Raw genomic sequence first — 21758 nt, 5'->3', positions numbered from 1 at the left:
CATTCTCTTTCCTGATGCCACAGGTGACAATGCGTCCTGGATGTGGATCCACTGCCTCAGTGACTAGGACTAGGCGGGTCAGTACAGTTGGGGCTCTGTAGTCTTGTGTTTTCTATACTGGCAGCTGTGCGAGGGGTGTCATTGGTCTACGTCTAACCCGTCACTTGGTGGATGCGTGTACCTGTTACAACTGTGGATGTGGGCTCATTTTCCAGTTGGTCGTCCAGAGGTTCTGGCTCATCGTGAGTGGTTCCAAGGTCAACCTCCAAGTTGCCAGCCGACGTGGGCGTACCTTTGGGACTAGGTTAGGGTTCCGCACATGAGGATAGACCAGGCATACATTGAGTACATGAACGAGCTAGATACGCTGACGACGTCTAGTGTAAGTAAATTTTATTTTCCATGCTGCTTTGAAAAGGATTAGTATACCATCTAACATCTTATTTGGACATGTTGTAGGTGGAGTGGGAGCCGTATGGTGGAGAGGACGCACTTCCTTTTTAGCTGAGCAACGTCTATGGGGCCGATGACTACTTCTATAGGATGAGGTGCCCTCTAATCTGCTTCTATGCTGTCGAGTACCACCTGCCAGATAGGGTTGCACGCCAATTTGGAGTGAGATAGCTTTGGCCTATGCCTCTGTTCTCGACTGGCGTTGACTTACACAAGTAAGTATTTTGATATTTCAAATGTCTCATGATGATGGTCCATTTCTTATAATATGGTGCCACGTACGTGGATTAATGTAACAATGACATACGTGCAGGTTGGATCGTTAGAGGAACAAGAAGATTTTTTACTAGGAGAGGCACCACCAGTCCTACATTGAGGAATGGGAGGAGATGCACGACAACGTGGATGACAACAACGAGCCACACACGAACCGTGAGTTTAGGCGGTACCAAGCTTGGTACCAGCGTTCGACACGGTGTAGGCTGAGGCTATAGTGGACCGAAATTGACTACGCCGACATCGAGTCCTCCGACGATGAAGACACGGCGTACGACCAGTTGACTCGTGTAGGAAGACAGGTGGAGGCAGGACCGATCTTAGATAGAGTGGTAAGCCAATCACCTTATTTTGTTACGTTGAGTTACATAACAATACATTAGATGTTCTTAGACCGACATTAGGAGTTATCTATTGTAGTTATTGCAACCTTCGAGCCATATAACCCTTATAATAAGTTACATTCTTGTACAAAAGAAAATAAAACTAAATGCTATCTGTTCAGAAGTCTTATTATTGAGAACTTTGTTATAGGGCAATACACTGAAATGCTTAGTTGAAGAGATCGAGCGTGTTCGTCCGAGAGTCAATGATGACTACATACTTGGCTTCCTAGACGTAAGATTTAAAATATTCTTTCAAACATATCATTAATACGTTATATTCTTTCAGTTAACATAGTTTTGTACAACAGAGGCTGTCACGTCATCTACACCGTGCGGCTGGTCGTTGTGGTTGCAGGACAGACACGACGCAATATGTGTATGTTCCTTCCGCAGGAAGAGGAGCCTTGGGTTCCTCTAGTCAAGCAGCTACAGGGGACGGGGACGAGGACGAGGAGGACGACGACGACGATGACATGGACAAGAGGCACGATGAGCTTGGGCCCTCTCAGCTCCATGACACTCCATCGACTCATCCTACACCACCTCTAGGCACTAGGCGACGCCGTCCGTGTGACCCTTGCACTCCAGGCACCAGCGCTCTGGGTCACAAGGGTAAGGGCAAGAGTAGGAGGCAGTGAGGGACGTGGTAGGTGTTACTATGAACTATTGTGAATTTTGTATTTACTTTTCTATAACTATTCGGGACTGTATGGACATTGTGGACTATTTGGACTTTGCATGACATATTATGTTGGTTGTGATATTCGTTGTGGCATTATGCTCATTGTATGATTAAATGTTTAGAATATATATTGATGTCTCTGTTTGTAACTGTGGATACTCCTAATACAAGACCGTATCTTGCGAATTTTTTGCGTGAACCTTTAATCATACTACACTTGTACAAAGGCACAAATGTAGTACACAGATTAACTATAAATTTATTACAACGTGTATAATCCAAGAAATATTATACATACGCTTTGTAGATGAATCTAGGATTACCAAGCAACAGTGAACGAATCTATGCTTTTCAGACAATAAACATAGACTTTTCAGATACACGGACAGCATCAAATTATCACATCACTGATATAGTACTGGCATGCAAGGAAGCACAACTCCACTCTATCTCCACCATCCATCTTATGACTGTTTGATCCAAGGGCTGAGGTGAAGAGGCACACGGATCGCTGACATGGCACATTGAGAGACCTCCATTCCTCCTCTCAACCTATAAATAACCACTCACTCTCTCTCATTCACACAAACAACAAGGAAGAACACTCCTCAGCATTTGCTTTCGTTGCAGTACCAATGTCTGGAGGGTCGTCCAGAGGGAGAGGAAAGGGGAAGGAAACTACCTGGGGGTGGGAGGGTCCTCTTGGTCCTGATTTCTTTGAGAAAGCTCTTTATGAGAGATTCCCAGTTGAGAGCAAAAGTGATTTCACCAAAAAGACACCACTGAGAGGATACGATGAAAGGAAAGAAGAGTGGCCAAAATGCATGCATGGTGAGGACACCCTAGTGTAGATGTTCACCGAGGGAATAGATGGAGGTCGTCGTTTCTTCAAATGCCCGTGAGCATGGGTAATTGCTATTACTATTTGTTTCTTCAATATGTTTGTGTTGTATATCACTTACATGACATACTTATTGTAGTCTTTCTTGGTCGAAGAAAATTGTGTGTTCAGTAGGTGGGTCGATCCTCGACCTATTTATCCACATGTGGAGTACATCTACTACCTATAGGACCGTATCTTCGATCTAGAAAGGGAAGTTAGCAGCGGTTACAAGGACAACGAACAGGATGACAACAACAATGGTGCCGATTCACAGGAGGCACTCTGCAATGATCCATATTGCACCTGCCCTAACCACAAGAAGAAGGGGCCTCCCCCGTCACCCCCGCCACCACCACCAACAACAACGGGAGGCTACTATAGAGAAGGTGCAACACAATTTGCTATGTGGCCACACTACTAGGATGACTTTATCTTTTTCACATGTACCCAGATTTAATTACCTAAGGCATGTTAGGTTTAATTACCTAAGGCATGGTTTAATTACCTAAGGCATGTTAGGTTTAGTCAAAGAAAACTCTGTACCCAGGTTTGGTACATGTAGTCACATGCCATTTGATGTGTTTTGTGTGTTGATTTATATAATGCCGTACGTCGTTAAGTGTTTTTGCAGCACGTGTTCAAATTTAAATACGTTCGTATCATTAAGCGGAATATTAAGACCATAGATAATGAAAACAACCACATAATGAAAAGTTCGATACTATGCCACATTACACAACATATTAATACTACAACTACGTGCCGACAGTAGACATAGGGGCAAATGCACTTCCAAATCCTCAGTCTGAAACGTACTGAGTAAGCAACTCATCATCCGAGTACCAGTCCTCTACTACAACCCTGTTGCTATGGCTAGGCTCAACTGTGTTGCTCTGACCTACCTATCGCTTGTAGTAAGCGGCCTCCGCTTCATCTGCGGCCACTGTGGCCTGAGTGAAGAACGCGTCATCATCCTCCTCTACCTGTAAGCCCACCTCTGCTAGAGCGAGGAGCTCACTCAGTCTGCCAGTGTCGTCGTCAGCCTCCTACGCCTGAATGCCTACCTCTGCTAGAGCGATGAGCTCGCTTAGTCTACCAGTGTCGTCCTTAGCCTCCTACGCCTGTATGCCCACCTCTACTAGAGCAATGAGCTCACTTAGTCTACCAGTATCGTCCTCATCCTCATCTCCGTCATCACACAACACAATTGGTGATTGAACGGTGCGACCAGCTCATGATCTATGGCCATATAACTTCTTCTCCTCATACCTTGCACGAGCCACCTCGGCAGCATGTTCCCCGCTGCAACCAATCCCTTCATGTATAAAATGCAATTAGTTAGCAATGCGATTATATTACATTTAAAACCAGGCAACGAAAAAGGTTTTCAAGCACTCACTGGCACATAATGTAGCAACATGCTCGTTCAAGACCTGCATCTGCACTCTTGTCTCCTCCCTTGCCTCATTCCTTTCCCTCTCCTCCTCTAATGTCATCCGTCTCTCCAATCCCCATTTGTTAAGCCCAACATCGATCGGGTTACAAATACCGCGTTGTCTAGCAAACTCACGCATCTTTTCTTTGTGATGTTTAACGAATAGGTTAACATAGTGAGGTCTATATCCCCTCTTCCGTGCAATTAGTTGCCTCTTCTTCAGTTTATCCAAGAACTTAGCTTGACCATCATAACATTCCTAATTGCATTTCCTAGTGCTCTATTCAAAAGAAATATTATATCATATATGTCTTAGCAAAACAAACAAAATACGATTTCATGTTTACCAGAAAAATAACGAACCTCATCATACTCAATCATATGGCCGCAATAATGGCCTATTCTAAGCTCCGAAGGGACTAGGCCATAGTTGGATTTTACACCATATTCGCACATGACAGGAGGTGCTTTGTAGATTACCCGTTCTTTCTTCTTTTCCTTAACCCTCCGCGGTTCTTCTGGCCATTGGTTCTTAGGACCATACAACCACTCCTTGAAATGACACTTCGCCATTGAATACACCTAAATAATGAGACATTAGTACATGAACACATATAGCTCAAGATTTTAACACATACACTTTGCACTTACTTCATGCTTGTTTGGACACACAAACTCCAACGTATTCTCAGGGTTTATCATAGCTCGATCTCCGCAATCACACAGAGGAGGTTCCTCGAGTTGTCTAACTACGGCTAGGTGCTTCTCCTTAGCCATCATTGCCGGAGGGTTAGGGGGGGTGGAACCCACCGCTTGAAGTACTCATGTGGATGTCTCCCTCTAAACCAATCGTTGAAAAAGAGGTACCTAGGATCAAACTTGTCTGCACCATCGATCCACTGAAAGAAAAAGCACCTCTCATGGTCCTGCACAACGAGATTCCAATAAAATATTAGTACCATACTTAAATAAATAAAGAAAAGGATAGTACAAACAATTTCTTACATTAAACCGACTACATGTGTAGAAGCAATGCATGGCTGTGTCTGGATGTTTTGATTGAAAAACATGGGCCGGCAAACCACAGTCATAGTTATGGACATAGAGGTCAGGAGGGACGAGGGTATCTTTGCTAGACACGTCGAGGTATAATTCTCGAGGGCGACCCCGTTTTCGCCAAAACTCCTCCCGAAACATTTCTTGCATATAACAAAACGGATGTAATTTAACAAACATAAATCAAAACATCACAAAAAATATCAATGAGAATCATAACTACAATACAACCAATTTCGTTCTAAGAACCAAAAGCAGTTAACATTATACCCTAAACCTAGGGTTTCTCATTTCATCCACAACAATGAACCCATAACATAACTACATGCGGCTTGGTTTCCTAGCTTTTTCCATGCCTTGAAATCAACCTACGTTTGTATAATACATATATTGAGGGATACAATGAAACCCTAAGTGATGACGATTCTTAGGTTCAAAAATCCGACTAATATATACCGAATCAATGCGAAAAAACAAGGAGGTGAGCGAGTATACCTTGCTCTTGAAGATCTACGGATCAAATCAAGGTTTTTAAGGTCCAATATGTCGATTCGTGAGGTAGGGTGAAGTGGGGAGAGAAAAACCCGAGAGGGAGGAGAAAGAAGAGGAAGAACGCTCGGGGAAGAAGGTTGGGCTAGAGTTAAATGCAGGGGGCTCGGCGCCAGTCACTCTGGCGCCGAGCTCGGCGCCAAGATCTACGGCATCGAGCTCGGCGCCAGTCATTCTGGCGCTGAGCCCCCAAGCAGGCCATTGCCCCGTGCCCAGGAGCTCGGCGCCAGTGACGGTGGCGCCGAGCTCGGCGCCAGCACCAATGGCGCCGAGCTAAGGGTCCATTTCCTGAATTCTTTCCGCCAGGGGTCTATTTATGAGAAACTTTTAAAAAAAGGGCCAAATTGTAAAAAAATTCGGCATTTTAACATGCTATTACGTCTTCGATTACTATATTTCATCCTTCAAAAAATACCCACACTTCTACATGTTGATTAGTTATACGTTCGTTTCCAGATAGCTTACAGGCCATGACAGATTTTTTAGTCTAAAATAGTTCCATATCTCTTTAGGTGCAAGTTACTATTGAAGTCAAGGCATCAGACATCATTCACTTCACCTCTCATGGATGACCTACAAGATAAGAAATATATATGTCCATACCTGTTTTTTCTGTTATTGAAGTCAATACTGTTTAGTTCCAATGATGTTGGAATCAAAGCTTACCATAGCTGTTTGTTATAGCTACGTATGCATACCTATTTGGTAAGCTTACAATGGCTCCAATTTATATAATGGCTATAAATTTTCATTGAGCTATGACATTCCATACATCTGTCTATTTTCTTTTCTGAACTAAGGTATATGGGAATATGCAATGATGATTATCACTCTTTTATGATCTTTCTATTATACTTTTTTTTTAATTGAGGCATTTGGCACATGCAGTGATGAGAACCATTAGATGTATATGGTCCCTTCTTCTATTTTGAATGAACTGAGACCATTTGGCATATGCAATAATAACAATTGCAGTCCTGTTGTTACTTTTATATGTAAGTTTTATTTAAAATAACTATTAATTATGTTGGATATTAACAACATCACAATGGTTAACGTTGTAAACAACGTACTCATAGACATGTTCATTCAATTTTTTGGTACCTATTTCAGCTCAGAATTATAAATTGTTGTTGCCTCGATTCAGTTTGAAGGAAGGAGTGAAGTGCTTATTCAGAAATAGACGTGATCCTTACCATCAGCTAGGTGAAAATCGAAATGTTCTTTGATTTTGATGCTACTTCATTAGGGTAGCATAGCTTCAATTCTTCACAAAATTCATCTCTCATAGTGATCGATGTTTCTGTAGCCAATTTTATTTTTGCAAGATCAAAAAATGCATATTTCAGCAAAGCATCCAATTCGAAATAGAAAATATCAATTTAGGTTGTGCCATGACCTGAGCAGCTCACTTATTAGCGATTATCGATTCTATTTCACTACATAATCTGAAAAGGGACAAAACCAAATGAATAAGTACTCCCTCCATTCCAAATTATAAGTCATTCAATTTTTTTTTTGGAGAGCTAAAGCATCTAAAGTTTGATAAAAAATTATATAGAAAATTAAACATCAAGCAATTTGGCTCCTGAACCATCAAGCAACAACTGTTGGTCTCTTCGCAGCATGATCGGCAATCCACCCTTTCAGTCGGCATTTGGCTCTCGAATGGTGACCTATCAATCGGAGATAAGACCACTATCAATAAGTCATATGTTATATTTTTCATCTTGATACATGGCCACCGCCAATACTACTCGTAGGTTCTCTACTGGAAGTCTGGAACAACCCTAGCTGGCGTGGCACCTATGGTTTTCTAGTTCATGTCTATTTGTGAATATCTTGCTTACTGTCTATGAGATATGCACAGACATTCTTCTTTTCTAGTAGTACTAATCTATTTATCTTTTTTTTTTTTGTTTCTCCTCCAAAATAGGAGCGGCAGGAGGATAAGGCACAATCAAGTGAATTGAACTCGTCATACATTGTACTAATAATAACAACATTTTAGTTTGTCAACTTGGTCTTAATACCTATCAGTTTCGTAAAGCTAACGCGTGACCACGACCAAAGGCAAAAGGCAACGAAGATATATTTATTTATTAATTATACTATCAATCAGCAATGTAAAAACCTGCAAATTAATTGAGAGAGTCTAGGACAAGATAATATTGTTGTCGGTCCGAAAAGGACATGACATAAAAATAAAACCGCCGGCCTCAATTTGTTTTTCGCATTTCATGACCAAATTTTTTGTACTGTATTTTGTATTTTCCGTCGTCGCAGTAGTAGGGACAGATATTTTGTAGCTTCTTTTTTGAGCGGAAGAATCACGTGGTTTTTGTATCCTAATCAATCATCACGTCAAATCATTACAGACCTCACAAGTTGTTTGCTTCCTGTCAACTATACGTGCATCAGTGCATGCCATGTCTAATCTAATAGTTTTGAGTTTTCTCAGTCTTTAACATTTTGTCACCAAATCCATGCACATCTTCTTTTCAAGATTAGGAGGATGTGGACATCATTCTAACCGCATGAAAACAAAGTTATGCTCTTTATTTGGGAGCAAATTTATTTGTGTTCACTCCTCTCTATTGGGGCCTCATAGGGACAAAAAAAAAAGGAGCAAGGAAACAAAAAATGCAGAACTAGCAGCAATTAATTTTTTTTCATTAAAAGGTGTTTCTCTAAGATCAGGCACATATTGGGCATCTAATGAATTCTTTCTATCAAGGAATGATTTAACAACAATTTGCTTTCTTTTTTAGACCAAATCCCTATATTTATATAAATTATAAGAACGCATGTTTAGGGTAACCAGCCGGATTTGTCAAAGAAAATATAATAAATAAAGCTAGGAAGCTGTCCTGGATATAAAATGCATAGTTGATAATATCTTTTTACCTTTATTCTTGGGTCTTAATTGTTCTCTTTCTGAAAGGTCACATGTTAGCTGTTCTCAAATCAAAGACTGAAAAGGGTGGGGACAAAAAAAAGGACAAGGCAAGTAGCCTGCCTGCAAATTGCTGAGAGCCAAAATTAGGCTGATTGGTATATTTCTCTTGTTTGTTTATAGCCGTTGATATGGGCAGCTAAACGTATCAACAGGAAAAATATCACTTAGCATAATCCCATAATACAAACACATTTTAGTGTTGAGAACTTCAGATGTACTGATGGCATCTGCCCTATCTATCTGATCATAAGATAGGGTTCAACTAGCTAATTAAGGACATAAATGAGTACTAGGTGTTAGCAATCGAAATATGATCAGAAATTAAGGTCGAAAATGGATTGGAAAAACACGTGGAAACAAAAAGGATTAAAATGGGACCATTTGGAAATTTTCGGGAAAACTCGGCCTAGGCCGTTTTGGTAGGCTTTAGCAACAATAAGGGAAAACTGGCCTAGGCGGCTGGTTTTAGCAGCCTCCACCTTTACTGTTTAAATCTGCCCAGGGGTTTTGGAAACTAGCATGAGCCGGTTTTGGTAGTCTGAGTCCAATTTTATGTTTTTCCTTTGAAAACTCATCTGATTTTATATGAAACTTGTAAATTACGTGTGGAATGAGATTCCTAGAGGGATAAGATCTCCCTCTCTCTATTTGTATAAGAGGATCACTGACGATTGAGAGATCCATCTATCCAATCGTCAAAATCAATCTGCCTCCTTTTTATCTTCTAGCTGAAGCTCTTCCAACCTCGGCCCCTGTTGTCGAGTATATCTCTCTACAAGATTTGCCGATGTTCTAAGTGACCTTGCTGATCCTAGGGCACCTCCGCTGTGCGTCTCACCGACAAGTCTTCTCGGAAGGTGTTCGTTGGGTTTTCAAGCGAAGGAGCACCTTATCATCCTCGTCGACCTACTGGTCGGCCTCGTTGTTTAGACCTTGCTCCGCTACGTATCTAGGTCGTATGTGGCCTCGGGGGATCTAGCCCCTATCATGTGTTGCTCAACTTCAGCGTCAATGCTAGGCTTTCCTAAGACAGCTCAAATCAAAAGGTACTTGGCAACATTTATGCATGCCATTTAGGGATGAAAACGGATCGGATACGAACGGATATCACTCATATTATATTTGTTTTCATATTTTTGTTCGGATTCGGATTCGGACACGGATAGCGTTCGGATACATATACGAATACGGATTGACTCGGTTACGGATACGAATAATGAGTATCGAATACGGTATGAATCGGATTCGGAGAAGGTCGGATACAAATATCTATTCGGATATTGAGTAAAAGCAGCATATATATAGTTCATTTTTTCATTTGAGAAAGTTTGAACAAAATGTAGTTCAAATTTCACAAGTGTGTGACATAATTTTAGAAAGTCTATATGAGATTCAAGAATTTGTGACTAGTGTTTGATAAAACTTTCTCAAATGGGAAAATAAGCTATGTAACAATTGTAGATCTTGCTGAGATGATCAAACTTGGTATTCAGAGTTTTTTCATCTGAGGTCATTTATTGTCTCATTTGAGCAAGTTTGACCAAGTCAAATTTGGTCAAATAAAAAAACAACACTTTGACTCTAGTATTATGAACTCTAAATGACTTCAAATTGAAAAGTTTTGAATACCAAGTTTGTTCAACTCATCAAGATTTACAATTGTTGTTTTGGTCAACTTTCCATTTGAGATAGTTTGGACGGTTCAAATTTGTGATTTTTAAATTTCGACGCCTACAAACTAGTTTTCGGAACCCTAGATTGTCTCAAATTGAAAAGTTTTGAATACCAAGTTTGTTCAGCTCATCAAGATCTACAATCCTTATATAGGCCATTTTTTCATTTGAGAAAGTTTGAATAAAATGTAGTTCAAATTTCACAAGTGTGTGACATAATTTTAGAAAGTCTATATGAGATTCAAGAATTTGTGACTAGTGTTTGATAAAACTTTCTCAAATGACAAAATGAGCTATGTAACAATTGTAGATCTTGCTGAGATGATCAAACTTGGTATTCAGAGTTTTTTCATCTGAGGTCATTTAGTGTCTCATTTGAGCAAGTTTGACCAAGTCAAATTTGGTCAAATGAAAAAACAACACTTTGACTCTAGTATTATGAACTCTAAATGACTTCAAATTGAAACGTTTTGAATACCAAGTTTGTTCAAATCATCAAGATCTACAATTGTTGTTTTGGTCAACTTTCCATTTGAGATAGTTTGGACGGTTCAAATTTGTGATTTTTAAATTTCGACGTCTACAAACTAGTTTTAAAAACCCTAGATTGTCTCAAATTGAACAGTTTTGAATATCAAGTTTGTTAAGCTCATCAAGATCTACAATCCTTATATAGGCCATTTTTTCATTTGAGAAAGTTTGAATAAAATGTAGTTCAAATTTCACAAGTGTGTGACATGGTTTCAGAAAGTCTATATGAGATTCAAGAATTTGTGACTAGTGTTTGATAAAACTTTCTCAAATGACAAAATGAGCTATGTAACAATTGTAGATCTTGCTGAGATGATCAAACTTGGTATTCAGAGTTTTTTCATCTGAGGTCATTTAGTGTCTCATTTGAGCAAGTTTGACCAAGTCAAATTTGGTCAAATGAAAAAACAACACTTTGACTCTAGTATTATGAACTCTAAATGACTTCAAATTGAAACGTTTTGAATACCAAGTTTGTTCAACTCATCAAGATTTACAATTGTTGTTTTGGTCAACTTTCCATTTGAGATAGTTTGGACGGTTCAAATTTGTGATTTTTAAATTTCGACGCCTACAAACTAGTTTTCGGAACCCTAAATTGTCTCAAATTGAAAAGTTTTGAATACCAAGTTTGTTCAGCTCATCAAGATCTACAATCCTTATATAGGCCATTTTTTCATTTGAGAAAGTTTGAATAAAATGTAGTTCAAATTTCACAAGTGTGTGACATAATTTTAGAAAGTCTATATGAGATTCAAGGATTTGTGACTAGTGTTTGATAAAACTTTCTCAAATGACAAAATGAGCTATGTAACAATTGTAGATCTTGCTGAGATGATCAAACTTGGTATTCAGAGTTTTTTCATCTGAGGTCATTTAGTGTCTCATTTGAGCAAGTTTGACCAAGTCAAATTTGGTCAAATGAAAAAACAACACTTTGACTCTAGTATTATGAACTCTAAATGACTTCAAATTGGAAAGTTTTGAATACCATGTTTGTTCAACTCATCAAGATCTACAATTGTTGTTTTGGTCAACTTTCCATTTGAGATAGTTTGGATAGTTCAAATTTGTGATTTTTAAATTTTGACGCCTACAAACTAGTTTTTGGAACCCTAGATTGTCTTAAATTGAAAAGTTTTGAATACCAAGTTTGTTAAGCTCATCAAGATCTACAATCCTTATATAGGCCATTTTTTCATTTGAGAAAATTTGAATAAAATGTAGTTCAAATTTCACAAGTGTGTGACATGGTTTCAGAAAGTCTATATGAGATTCAAGAATTTATGACTAGTGTTTGATAAAACTTTCTCAAATGGGAAAATGAGCTATGTAACAATTGTATATCTTGCTGAAATGATCAAACTTGGTATTCAGAGTTTTTTCATCTGAGGTCATTTAGTGTCTCATTTGAGCAAGTTTGACCAAGTCAAATTTGGTCAAATGAAAAAACAACACTTTGACTCTAGTATTATGAACTCTAAATGACTTCAAATTGAAAAGTTTTGAATACCAAGTTTGTTCAACTTCTCAAGATATACAATTGTTGTTTTGGTCAACTTTCCATTTGAGATAGTTTGGACGGTTCAAATTTGTGATTTTTAAATTTCGACGCCTACAAACTAGTTTTCGGAACCCTAGATTGTCTCAAATTAAAAAGTTTTGAATACCAAGTTTGTTCAGCTCATCAAGATCTACAATCCTTATATAGGCCATTTTTTCATTTGAGAAAGTTTGAAAAATATCCGGATAATATCCGTTTTAATAATCCGGATATATCCGATAATTATCCGGATTATCCGATATCCGCCGGATATCGATGATATTACATCCGTATTTGATATCCGCCTAAGATATCCGTTTTATTATCCGTATCCGAAAAAAATTACGGATATCCGAGTAACTATCCAGATAAGTGTTCATATTTGTTCGGTCGAACGGACGGTCGAATAAATATCCGTACCGTTTCCATCCATAATGCCATTAGCAAACAACAAATAGTCTTTGGCTTAAAGAATCACGTCATCGTGTTAGAGATGGTTTGACCATCATGTGATAATCCAGTAATGTTAGGCCATGCTCATTGTGTATGTTGCAGTATGCACCCTGTTCGTTTGGGTTTGTTTGGCTTATAAGTCGTACTTTTTCAGTCCACGAACAATATTTTTCTCTCACACTAAATCAGCTAATAGTACTTTCAGCCATGACTTATCAGCCAAACAAGCCCAAACAAACAGGGACATGACCTTAAGGGCGGACCTGTTTTATTAGTTGATAGTGGCTCAAAAGGTATTGTATCCGTTAAAAAAAAGGTACTGCACAAATCATGCAATATTTTTTCAATAGATATTTGTCTCATAATTCATGAAAATACAAACGATGTGATACGTCCAGCGTCCTGTCCTCATTGATGCGATGAAAGGGGCTACACGTGATTTTAATGTAAGGTATAATAACAGTTATAAGATGCTAAAAAAATCTAAAACGACTAGCATACATCACGTAGGGATCGAAGTATAATTAGGATCTTGTTTGAACCATTAACACTAGAAATTAGCAGTTAAAATTAGTACTAGTGAATTCAAACAGACTTGTCAATAAACCTACTAATTATTAGCTGAGGGTTGCTAACTACTCCCTTCGTTCTATTTTATCTGGCACAAGTTAGAATGACATGGTCTCCTATATTACACTTTAACCGTTCATTTGCTTTATATTATATTATTTATGCTTATAAACTTATAATCATTGAATAGTATAATTTCTTACAAATCTAATTATATAAAATTTGTATTATAATAGTTAAAAATTATTAGCTTAATTATTGGTCAGAGTTTTTAAAGTTTAAATCTTTATATGCGTGTACGCCAGATAAAATGGAACAGAGGTAGTATTAGATTCATTAGGAAGTTTAAATTTGCTAATAGACACTAATAGTTCATTTGCGTTTTCAACTCACTATCTAACCACCTATTAGCAGGTAGATCCAAACAGCCTCTCCTTAAAAAATTAGCTAGCTAAAAGTTAGCAGCTATTAACTACTTCCTCCGTTTCAAATTATAAGTCGTTTTGATTTTTTTTGTACATTTATTTTGTTATACATCTAGATATAACAATATGTCTAAATATATAGCAAAATAGATAAATCAAAAAAGCCAAAGTGATTTATAATTTGAAATAGAGAAAGTATTAGATAGCTAATTTTTAATGCTAATGAATCTTAGCTTGAGAAATCTAAAAGGAGTGGCTACAGAGAAGCTCGTTATTCCCGTTGAAAGTAAAACTCTGAAAGATCGCGATGAGAGTGAAAACGGACGGGTTCTATGAACACTCAGCACTTCAGCAGTGTATATATCTCCCGTCCATTCAGCGTTGCGTGGAGCCGTGGACCGAGACCGGCACCCCTGGCTCTCATCGCTCATCATTGAGCCTTTTACTTGTCATTATAAAGGTGGTCGCGCTATACGTGCCACTAAAAAGTTTAAACGTATTTATGTGTTATGACACTTTACTTTTTTTCCTCTCAAATCATTCTATCCACTTTTTCATCTAACGGTGCCAATCTGCATTGGAAAAAATCCTAAATACCCTGACGTTGCTTCTTGACCGTGCCCTTCTTTGTTTCCTCCGCCGGTCGTTTTCGTCCCGTCCTCCACCATGCGCCGGGGCCAGGGAGCCCCGCATGCGCCAGGGCAAGGGGGGGGGGGGGGGCGGAGCCGGCCGCGCGGGCGCCGAGGCTGGGGGTGCAGCTGGCCTCACGAACGTCAGGGTCGGACGGAGCCTAGCTACTCGCTGCCTCGAGCCTCCATCGCCGACGCGCCCACCGACAGCACCAGGCGATTCCACCGCCCCTGCCACCGTGATGGTCGCATGGCCACGTGAGCCCTGCGTGGGCCGCGTCGCCGCACTGTTGGGTTGCTCGATCCTCTGCCATCGTTGGTCGATCCATATGCGCCGCCGCCGGGTTTCTCGATCCGCCGCCGCCGTTGGTCGATCCAGATGCGCCGCCACCGGATCCAGCCAGCATGGCCGCGGATCCGTCCACCAACGGTGGATCCAGCCACCATCGACGGATCCGACCACCACGATCGCTAGAGGAGGAGATGGGGGAGGAGGGCGCGCCGGCCACCGGGGGAGCGCTGCCACCGGTGGAGTAGCTCGGGGAGGAGGGCGCTCCGGCCGCCAGGGGAGCGCTTCCGCCCATGGAGCATCTCGGGGGAGGTGCGAGCACAGCCGCCGCTGGGGGAGGAGCTCGGGGGAGGAGGGAGCGGGTCAGGCTTGGGAGTGAGAGGGAGAAGGGCGCCGACTGTGGGGAGGGAGGGAGTCGGGAGGGAGAGGCAGAAGGGGCGCGCGGCTTGAGGGAGCACGGTCGCCGCTGTGGGAAGGGGCGCGGTTGGAAGAAGATGTCGATGGGAAAAAATATAGAGTGCAGTTTATGCCTTGACAGAAGGACATTTTGGACGTTTTCACTGATTGGGTCCACATGTCAGGGTTGGCAAACGACAAAAATCAAACAGAAGGTGAACGGAATGGCTTGGGAGACAAAAGAAAAAACTAAAGTGTCATGGCACATAGATATGCTCGAACTTTTTAGTGACGTATAGACCGCAACCATCTTTTATAATGGCACACGGTTATTAAAAGGCCCCTCATCATTCACATTACCGTTTGTTCAGCAGGGGGTGGTGTCCTATTCCTAGCTGCTCCTCTCGTTCCTACCTTCCCCTTTTTCGGAATTTCGGAAACCGGTTTCTGGCGTTCAAGCCTGTAAAGCTCTTCCCTTTCCGATCCACGTCATCTCTGCGCCGACTGTTTGCATTTCATAATCAGAGCCAACTCTTTTCCAGCGGATTAATGCTTCCTTGTTTTGCGCTAAAGCAGTCCAATTAGCATTGCTCGCTCATATCATAAGTCTGTTGGGGCAGTGAGCTCTTTCTGCAGCTAAGTGTGTATTCCTTGCTTCCCGCAATCCAAAGCCGCCTCCTTTTCTCGGCTCCAAATCCGCAACGTTTTCGTCCATTTGGCAATCTCGCTGGTGCTTGTCAAGCTCTAGGATCGAAGCCCGACCCCCAAATTCCAGCACCAAAATCCCATCTTTTGCTTGCTGGTGATTCCGTGGCCAGTCCGATGGGGACGCTCGGGGACAGGCTGCGGGCCTTCTCCACGAACCGATGGCTCGTGTTCGTTGCCGCAATGTGGCTGCAGTCCATGGCCGGCATCGGGTACCTCTTCGGCAGCATCTCGCCGGTCATCAAGGCCGCTCTGGGCTACAACCAGCGCCAGGTGGCCGCGCTCGGCGTCGCCAAGGACCTCGGCGACTGCGTCGGCTTCCTCGCCGGCTCGCTCTCGGCCGTGCTGCCGTCGTGGGCGATGCTGCTCATCGGCTCCGCGCAGAACTTCCTCGGCTACGGCTGGCTCTGGCTCATCGTCACCAGGCAGGCGCCGGCGCTGCCCCTCTGGATGGTGAGTTCGTCTTTTGCTCTATCCTTGTTTATTATGTCTTATGAACAGTAGAACGGTTCGGTTTGACCTTTTTGTTTAGGAGGAATTAACTGCTCTTGGTCATGAAATCTGAAGATTACAGGAGTTACTACCAAATTACAGCACAAGTAGTCAACTTGTTGGCTGTCAAATTGTTCTGTTCCCCAGTGACAAAACTCGATCTGTTTCTATTTGTGCTGTGAACTGCTCATTTGTTTATGTAATTGCCAAGTAGGTGGGCCTAAGATGTGACCTGATGATTAAAATTAAACAGCTGGACTGAACCAGCTGAGGAACGACTGGATCGTAGATCAGATCAAGTGCAATGATGACTTTTCTAAGCACGTTTAGTTTACTTCTGAAATTGACCAATATTCGTTTTTCGTGTCCATATTTAGGTTGTCGTTGTCACTAATGTTGGGCCATGTGCACAGCGTTTTTGTAATTTTAACAGTTGCAGGAATAACCATTATGAATTATATACATCGACAGTAACGGGTTGCTACCTTTTCTCAATTTCAAGTTGTTATTCATAAAGAAATTGTGCCGTGGAGTGTTTTTTTTTTATTTTTTTTTAAATTCAGAAGTAGGCTGTTTCTATGTTTCTGTTGTAGCAGAAACTCTCCCTCATTCCTTCCTTCTCCTGCTTGGTTGTCAAAATAGTCTAGCCATACTTCCTCAACCTAACTTTGTGTTGGTTGGCAAATGGGAATGATGCAATGCAGTCATTTTGCTATAGTTGCATTTTTTGTTCATATTTTACCATCATCTTACATCTGTAAATCTATCCACTTTTGCATTGTATGTGTTCAGGTTTGCAGTATATAGCAGCATGGGCTTCTCAAATTACAATTGACAGACTAATCCCGTTGCTATCTGCATACCAACTTATGTGGAGAACATGCCACACACATACCAAATTATGTGGAGAACATGTGGAGTTTTCTACTCTCTGCTAGCAAATATTATGAAACTGTGTAGTTATATGGCTTTATTTTCTGCGGCTAATTGTAATGTTTGACTGTTGTTTATTCAGATGTGTGTTATTATCTATGTTGGGACCAACGGCGAGACATTCTTCAACACAACTGCACTTGTTACATGCATCCAAAACTTCCCCAAGAGCAGAGGTCCAACAGTGGGTATTATGAAAGGATTTGCGGGCCTTAGCAGTGCAATCTTGACACAACTGTATGCAGTAATGCACACACCCGACCATGCAACACTTGTATTCATGGTTGCAGTCGGTCCATCATTGGTTGCCATTGGCCTGATGTTTATTATTAGGCCCGTTGGAGGTCACCGCCAGGTGCGTCCATCCGACAAGAACAGATTCTTGTTCATCTACATTATCTGCTTGCTCCTCGCCTCATATCTTGTCGGCGTCATGCTAGTCCAAGATTTCATGCAACTGAGTGACAATGTGGTTAATTTTCTCACCGTAGTTCTACTCGTACTTCTTGTTTTACCAATCGTGATCCCTATGACCTTGACACTATCATCCAAAACACAACATCCAATTGAAGAGGCTCTCCTTTCTGAACCATCAAAAGGAGAGACAAGCACTTCACAAGAGAAAGAGGATCAACCAGAGGTCTTTTTAAGTGAGGTGGAAGAGGAGAAGCCTAAGGACATTGATTCATTACCTCCATCCGAAAGGAGAAAGAGGATTGCAGAGTTGCAGACCAAGTTAGTGCAAGCTGCAGCAAGGGGTGGGGTTAGAATCCGGAGGCGACCACGCCGAGGGGAAAACTTCACCCTGATGCAGGCATTGGTGAAGGCTGATTTTTGGCTTATTTGGTGGTCGCTCCTACTTGGATCAGGATCAGGTCTGACAGTGATCGACAATCTGGGTCAGATGAGCCAGGCTGTTGGGTTCAAAGATGCGCATAATTTTGTGTCATTGACGAGCATATGGAATTTCCTTGGTCGTGTTGGAGGTGGCTACTTCTCTGAGATTATTGTCAGGTATTGACACTGACATATCCACCACTGTTTGTAATTGGAAAAACGGTCTGCCATTGTTGTTTGGCATCATAATTTTTTCACCAATACGAAAAGCTTTTTCTATTTTGTTAAGTCTAGGCTGATGTGCTTTACTTCGATTCAGTTATTCTGGATATCAGTATGTTCACATTTGGAACATGGAAGTATGAATGAATTGTCCGTCTTTCCCCATCAGCTAGCTTTTGCATTGAACTGGTCGGTGCATGCAACTCAATAATTTTATGTAAATTGCAATTTCTTCTACTTTCAGTTAATTTGTTCACCTTGTAACTATTGTTTAGGTTTGATAAAGCTTGAATTATTCCTTTGTGCATATCAAGTTTCAGAACTGTTAATATCTTGATTCGCTGTTCTTCTAATCAGGGAACACACATACCCAAGGCACATAGCGCTGGTAATTGCTCAGATCCTGATGGCTGTTGGGCATTTCCTCTTTGCAATGGCTTGGCCTGGAACTATGTACATCGGAACCTTCCTGGTTGGACTCGGATATGGAGCTCATTGGGCTATTGTGCCAGCTGCTGTCTCTGAACTTTTTGGCGTAAAACACTTTGGTGCAATGTACAACTTCCTCACAGTAGCAAACCCCACAGGGTCACTCATCTTCTCAGGCCTTATTGCTAGTAATTTGTATGACTATGAAGCTGAGAAACAAGCACAGCGCCATCAGATAACAGCATTGACATCTCCAAGATTGCTTCACAACATGGGTTTTCTTGCAGAAGGACCACTGAAGTGTGAAGGAGCTGTCTGCTTTTTTGTCAGCTCACTGATGATGTCAGCGTTCTGTGTTGTTGGAGCTGGCTTAAGCCTCATGGTCGTTTACAGAACCAAAAGGGTTTATACTCACCTCTATAGTTCAAACCGCACATGAAACTTCCACGGATTGGATATATCATTTCCTCTTGTTGTTCCATGTACCATAAATTTTGCATATATGTGTCATATACACACAAAATTAAAGTTTGCCTGTATATAATCATTTGAGGTTTTACCACACGAACTGCTGTTCCCAAATATAAATTTACATGCCTCATGTGTTGAATAGCCAGGCTGTAGTTCAAGCTTGGACCATGAATTCTGTAATAAAGGCTTTGTACTAAGACATACATGTCCATTCAGCTCCGGCTCTACTGTAATTTTCTTTTGTGTGCATAATAGAATCTTCTATGATTCTGCCAAATCTAAAAGCTCTAGTTGTTATTTTGTTGTTTCTCTTTTGCGATGTATCAACTTGTTACCAGTACTTTTTGCTTCCTGCATAGCTTTCCTGTATGTTTGGTTCTATATAAACTGTACTTGGGAACAATGAAAGAGACAAGAATCAGGATTGTTACATTGAGCATCAACTTGGACCATGGAGCGCTTCCACTCTTGTCGAATTGTGTTATCGGAGATCCAAACTTACCAGGTATGTACAGTTCCTCTGAACTGTTTCCATTCTGAAGCTGGAACACACAATGGACAAGTTCTGGTGCATTTTGCAATTAGGCATATCTCTGTTCTTATACATATTGCCGTTACTAGCTGCTGATGAACATCGTGGTCTTTGCAGAAGTACTACAGTAACCTCAGAGACACCCTGCTTGGCATTAGCTATGACTGAAAAATGATGATTCCTATCCCTTTTTCTTCCTAAGCTTCTGAATGTGACATGTACCTAAGTGATCTTATTTTCTCATGAGATCTGTGTGGTCTTCCTATTCAGCTGAAGGATCAATCAGTTACCCAGCTGTTCTACACTGGCTATTTAGAATCTAAACTAGTTCCACAGCTGTACACTGTAATATTAAGATTCAGCCTCTGGCTGCTAATTGGCCAACAACTGAAATGTTTGAACTGGATGAGAAGGACCTACTTGCTCAGTTCTATTTCTCTACACCTGGTCACCCGCATCTCTGAACCATCTCCTACAATTTTCTTGAGCACTTTTCGCCTTTTGGTCATTGGGTGAGCAGCCCTCATCAGCAATTCCAGCTCTAACTCTTCAAGTTCATCCCTAAGGGCTAAGGGGCAACAACAGTATCTTGCTGCTGCAGGTCCATAACAGCAACAGCACATCATTACAGTCCTCACTAGCTGTTCCATTCTGGGTTCTAGTGTGTCCAGCTACTTCTGAAATGTGATCTTAATTAACGTTCTGTTACAGACTCTAGGGACCTGGAGATCTTCAGGGCAGGCTACCCTTATGTTCGTCCATATCATCTGCTGTCTTCTGGAACTGGGTGCAGCTTCAGCTCAAGGCTGCAGTTTATTGCAAGTTCATGTGGCAAATGCTCATGTTCTTTTGCAGGCTCAAACAAATAATCCATATTATCACGCATGAACCAGTTTCAGGATCACTCTGTCTGAAATGTTAACAGTGTTAGTACTTGCTCTAGATATTTTGTGCTAGTGCTGTTTATTTTATTATTGTGGCCCCGTTCGGCTTACCCCATATTCGGCTTGTCTTTTCAGCCGGAACAGTGTTTTTTTCTCACAACAATTCAGCCAGAACAGTGTTTTTCAGCCAGTTTCAGCCAAGTTTCAGACTAGCGAACGGGGCCTGTATTCCTTCTTCAGAGAGCTCCCGCTCTGTGCGGGGTCTAGGGAAGGACGTCAGTGACAAGCCTTACCCTCACATGTGCAATGCGAGGAGACCGTGACTCGAACCTGAGACTTTCCGGTCATAGGCGGTAAGACTCTACCGCTTGCAGCAAGCCTGCCCTTCCTTCTTCATATACCAGCACAGAAAAAAAAGTGCTGGTGAGTGATGATGTAGGCCTTGTTTAGATTGCAAGTTTTTTCACTCTCTCTCCATCACATCAAATCTTTGGACATATGCATGGAGTATTAAATATAGATAAAAAATAACTAATTACACAGTTTGATTGTAAATTACGAGACGAATCTTTTGAGTCTAGTTAGGCCATGATTGAACAGTAATTGTCAAATACAAACGAAAGTGCTACAGTGCCGAATACTGATTCCTAATCTCAGTCTAAACAAGGCCGTAGAGAGAGAATGCTTAAAGACGAACAAGGGGAGTGGGTTCCACACTTGGGAAAAAGGGGTTCTCACACAGCCATATGTACACAAGGTATCTTCTCCGGTGGAGGAAAAAAAATTCGGGTTAAGAGAGGAGCGAGAGGAACCTTTTTGAGGCTGGTGGTTGTGATTTTAACCCTAAGCATTATTGCATGGGAAATTCCTAATATGTCCCTGGCATTTGGTGGTTCTATCACCAGCACCAGGTTACCCCCCACTGCTGTGATTTTACACAAATAGCCCCTAATAAAGTGTCACGTACATGCGTATACGACTAGTATATCACATACCTGTACGCAAGCAAATTACCTCATGGGTGCCTTTGTATGTCTGAAGTGATGTGGGGCCCGCCAGGAGGAC

At 41.3% G+C, this 21758-nt stretch overlaps 1 protein-coding gene across 2 annotated transcripts; it reads left to right on the top strand.

The window, feature by feature from the left end:
- Positions 1-15567: 15567 nt before the first annotated feature.
- LOC136493054 (protein NUCLEAR FUSION DEFECTIVE 4-like) lies at positions 15568-19480 on the top strand. Of its 2 annotated transcripts, XM_066489085.1 has the most exons (4): positions 15568-16346; positions 17178-17299; positions 17401-18332; positions 18735-19480. In XM_066489085.1, exons 1-4 carry the CDS (start codon positions 16055-16057, stop codon positions 19243-19245), a joined length of 1857 nt encoding a protein of 618 aa, XP_066345182.1. In that variant the 5' UTR covers positions 15568-16054; the 3' UTR covers positions 19246-19480. The 2 variants fall into 2 exon arrangements, with proteins under 2 accessions (XP_066345182.1, XP_066345183.1); XM_066489086.1 differs by lacking the exon at positions 17178-17299.
- The last annotated feature ends 2278 nt before the right edge of the window (positions 19481-21758 follow it).

The sequence above is a fragment of the Miscanthus floridulus genome, chromosome 11, assembly GCF_019320115.1.
Source record: "Miscanthus floridulus cultivar M001 chromosome 11, ASM1932011v1, whole genome shotgun sequence".
Classification (NCBI taxonomy): Eukaryota; Viridiplantae; Streptophyta; class Magnoliopsida; order Poales; family Poaceae; genus Miscanthus; species Miscanthus floridulus.
Note: the sequence above shows the minus strand (reverse complement) of the source record. Positions and strands in the feature narration are given on the sequence as shown.

Excerpts from the sequence above, each read along its gene's own strand:
- LOC136493054 (XM_066489085.1), top strand. The coding sequence starts at position 16,055 with ATGGCTCGTGTTCGTTGCCGCAATGTGGCTGCAGTCCATGGCCGGCAT. Across the intron at positions 16,347-17,177 it reads CGGCGCTGCCCCTCTGGATG|GTTTGCAGTATATAGCAGCA; the intron begins GTGAGTTCGTCT and ends GTATGTGTTCAG. Across the intron at positions 18,333-18,734 it reads TTCTCTGAGATTATTGTCAG|GGAACACACATACCCAAGGC; the intron begins GTATTGACACTG and ends TCTTCTAATCAG.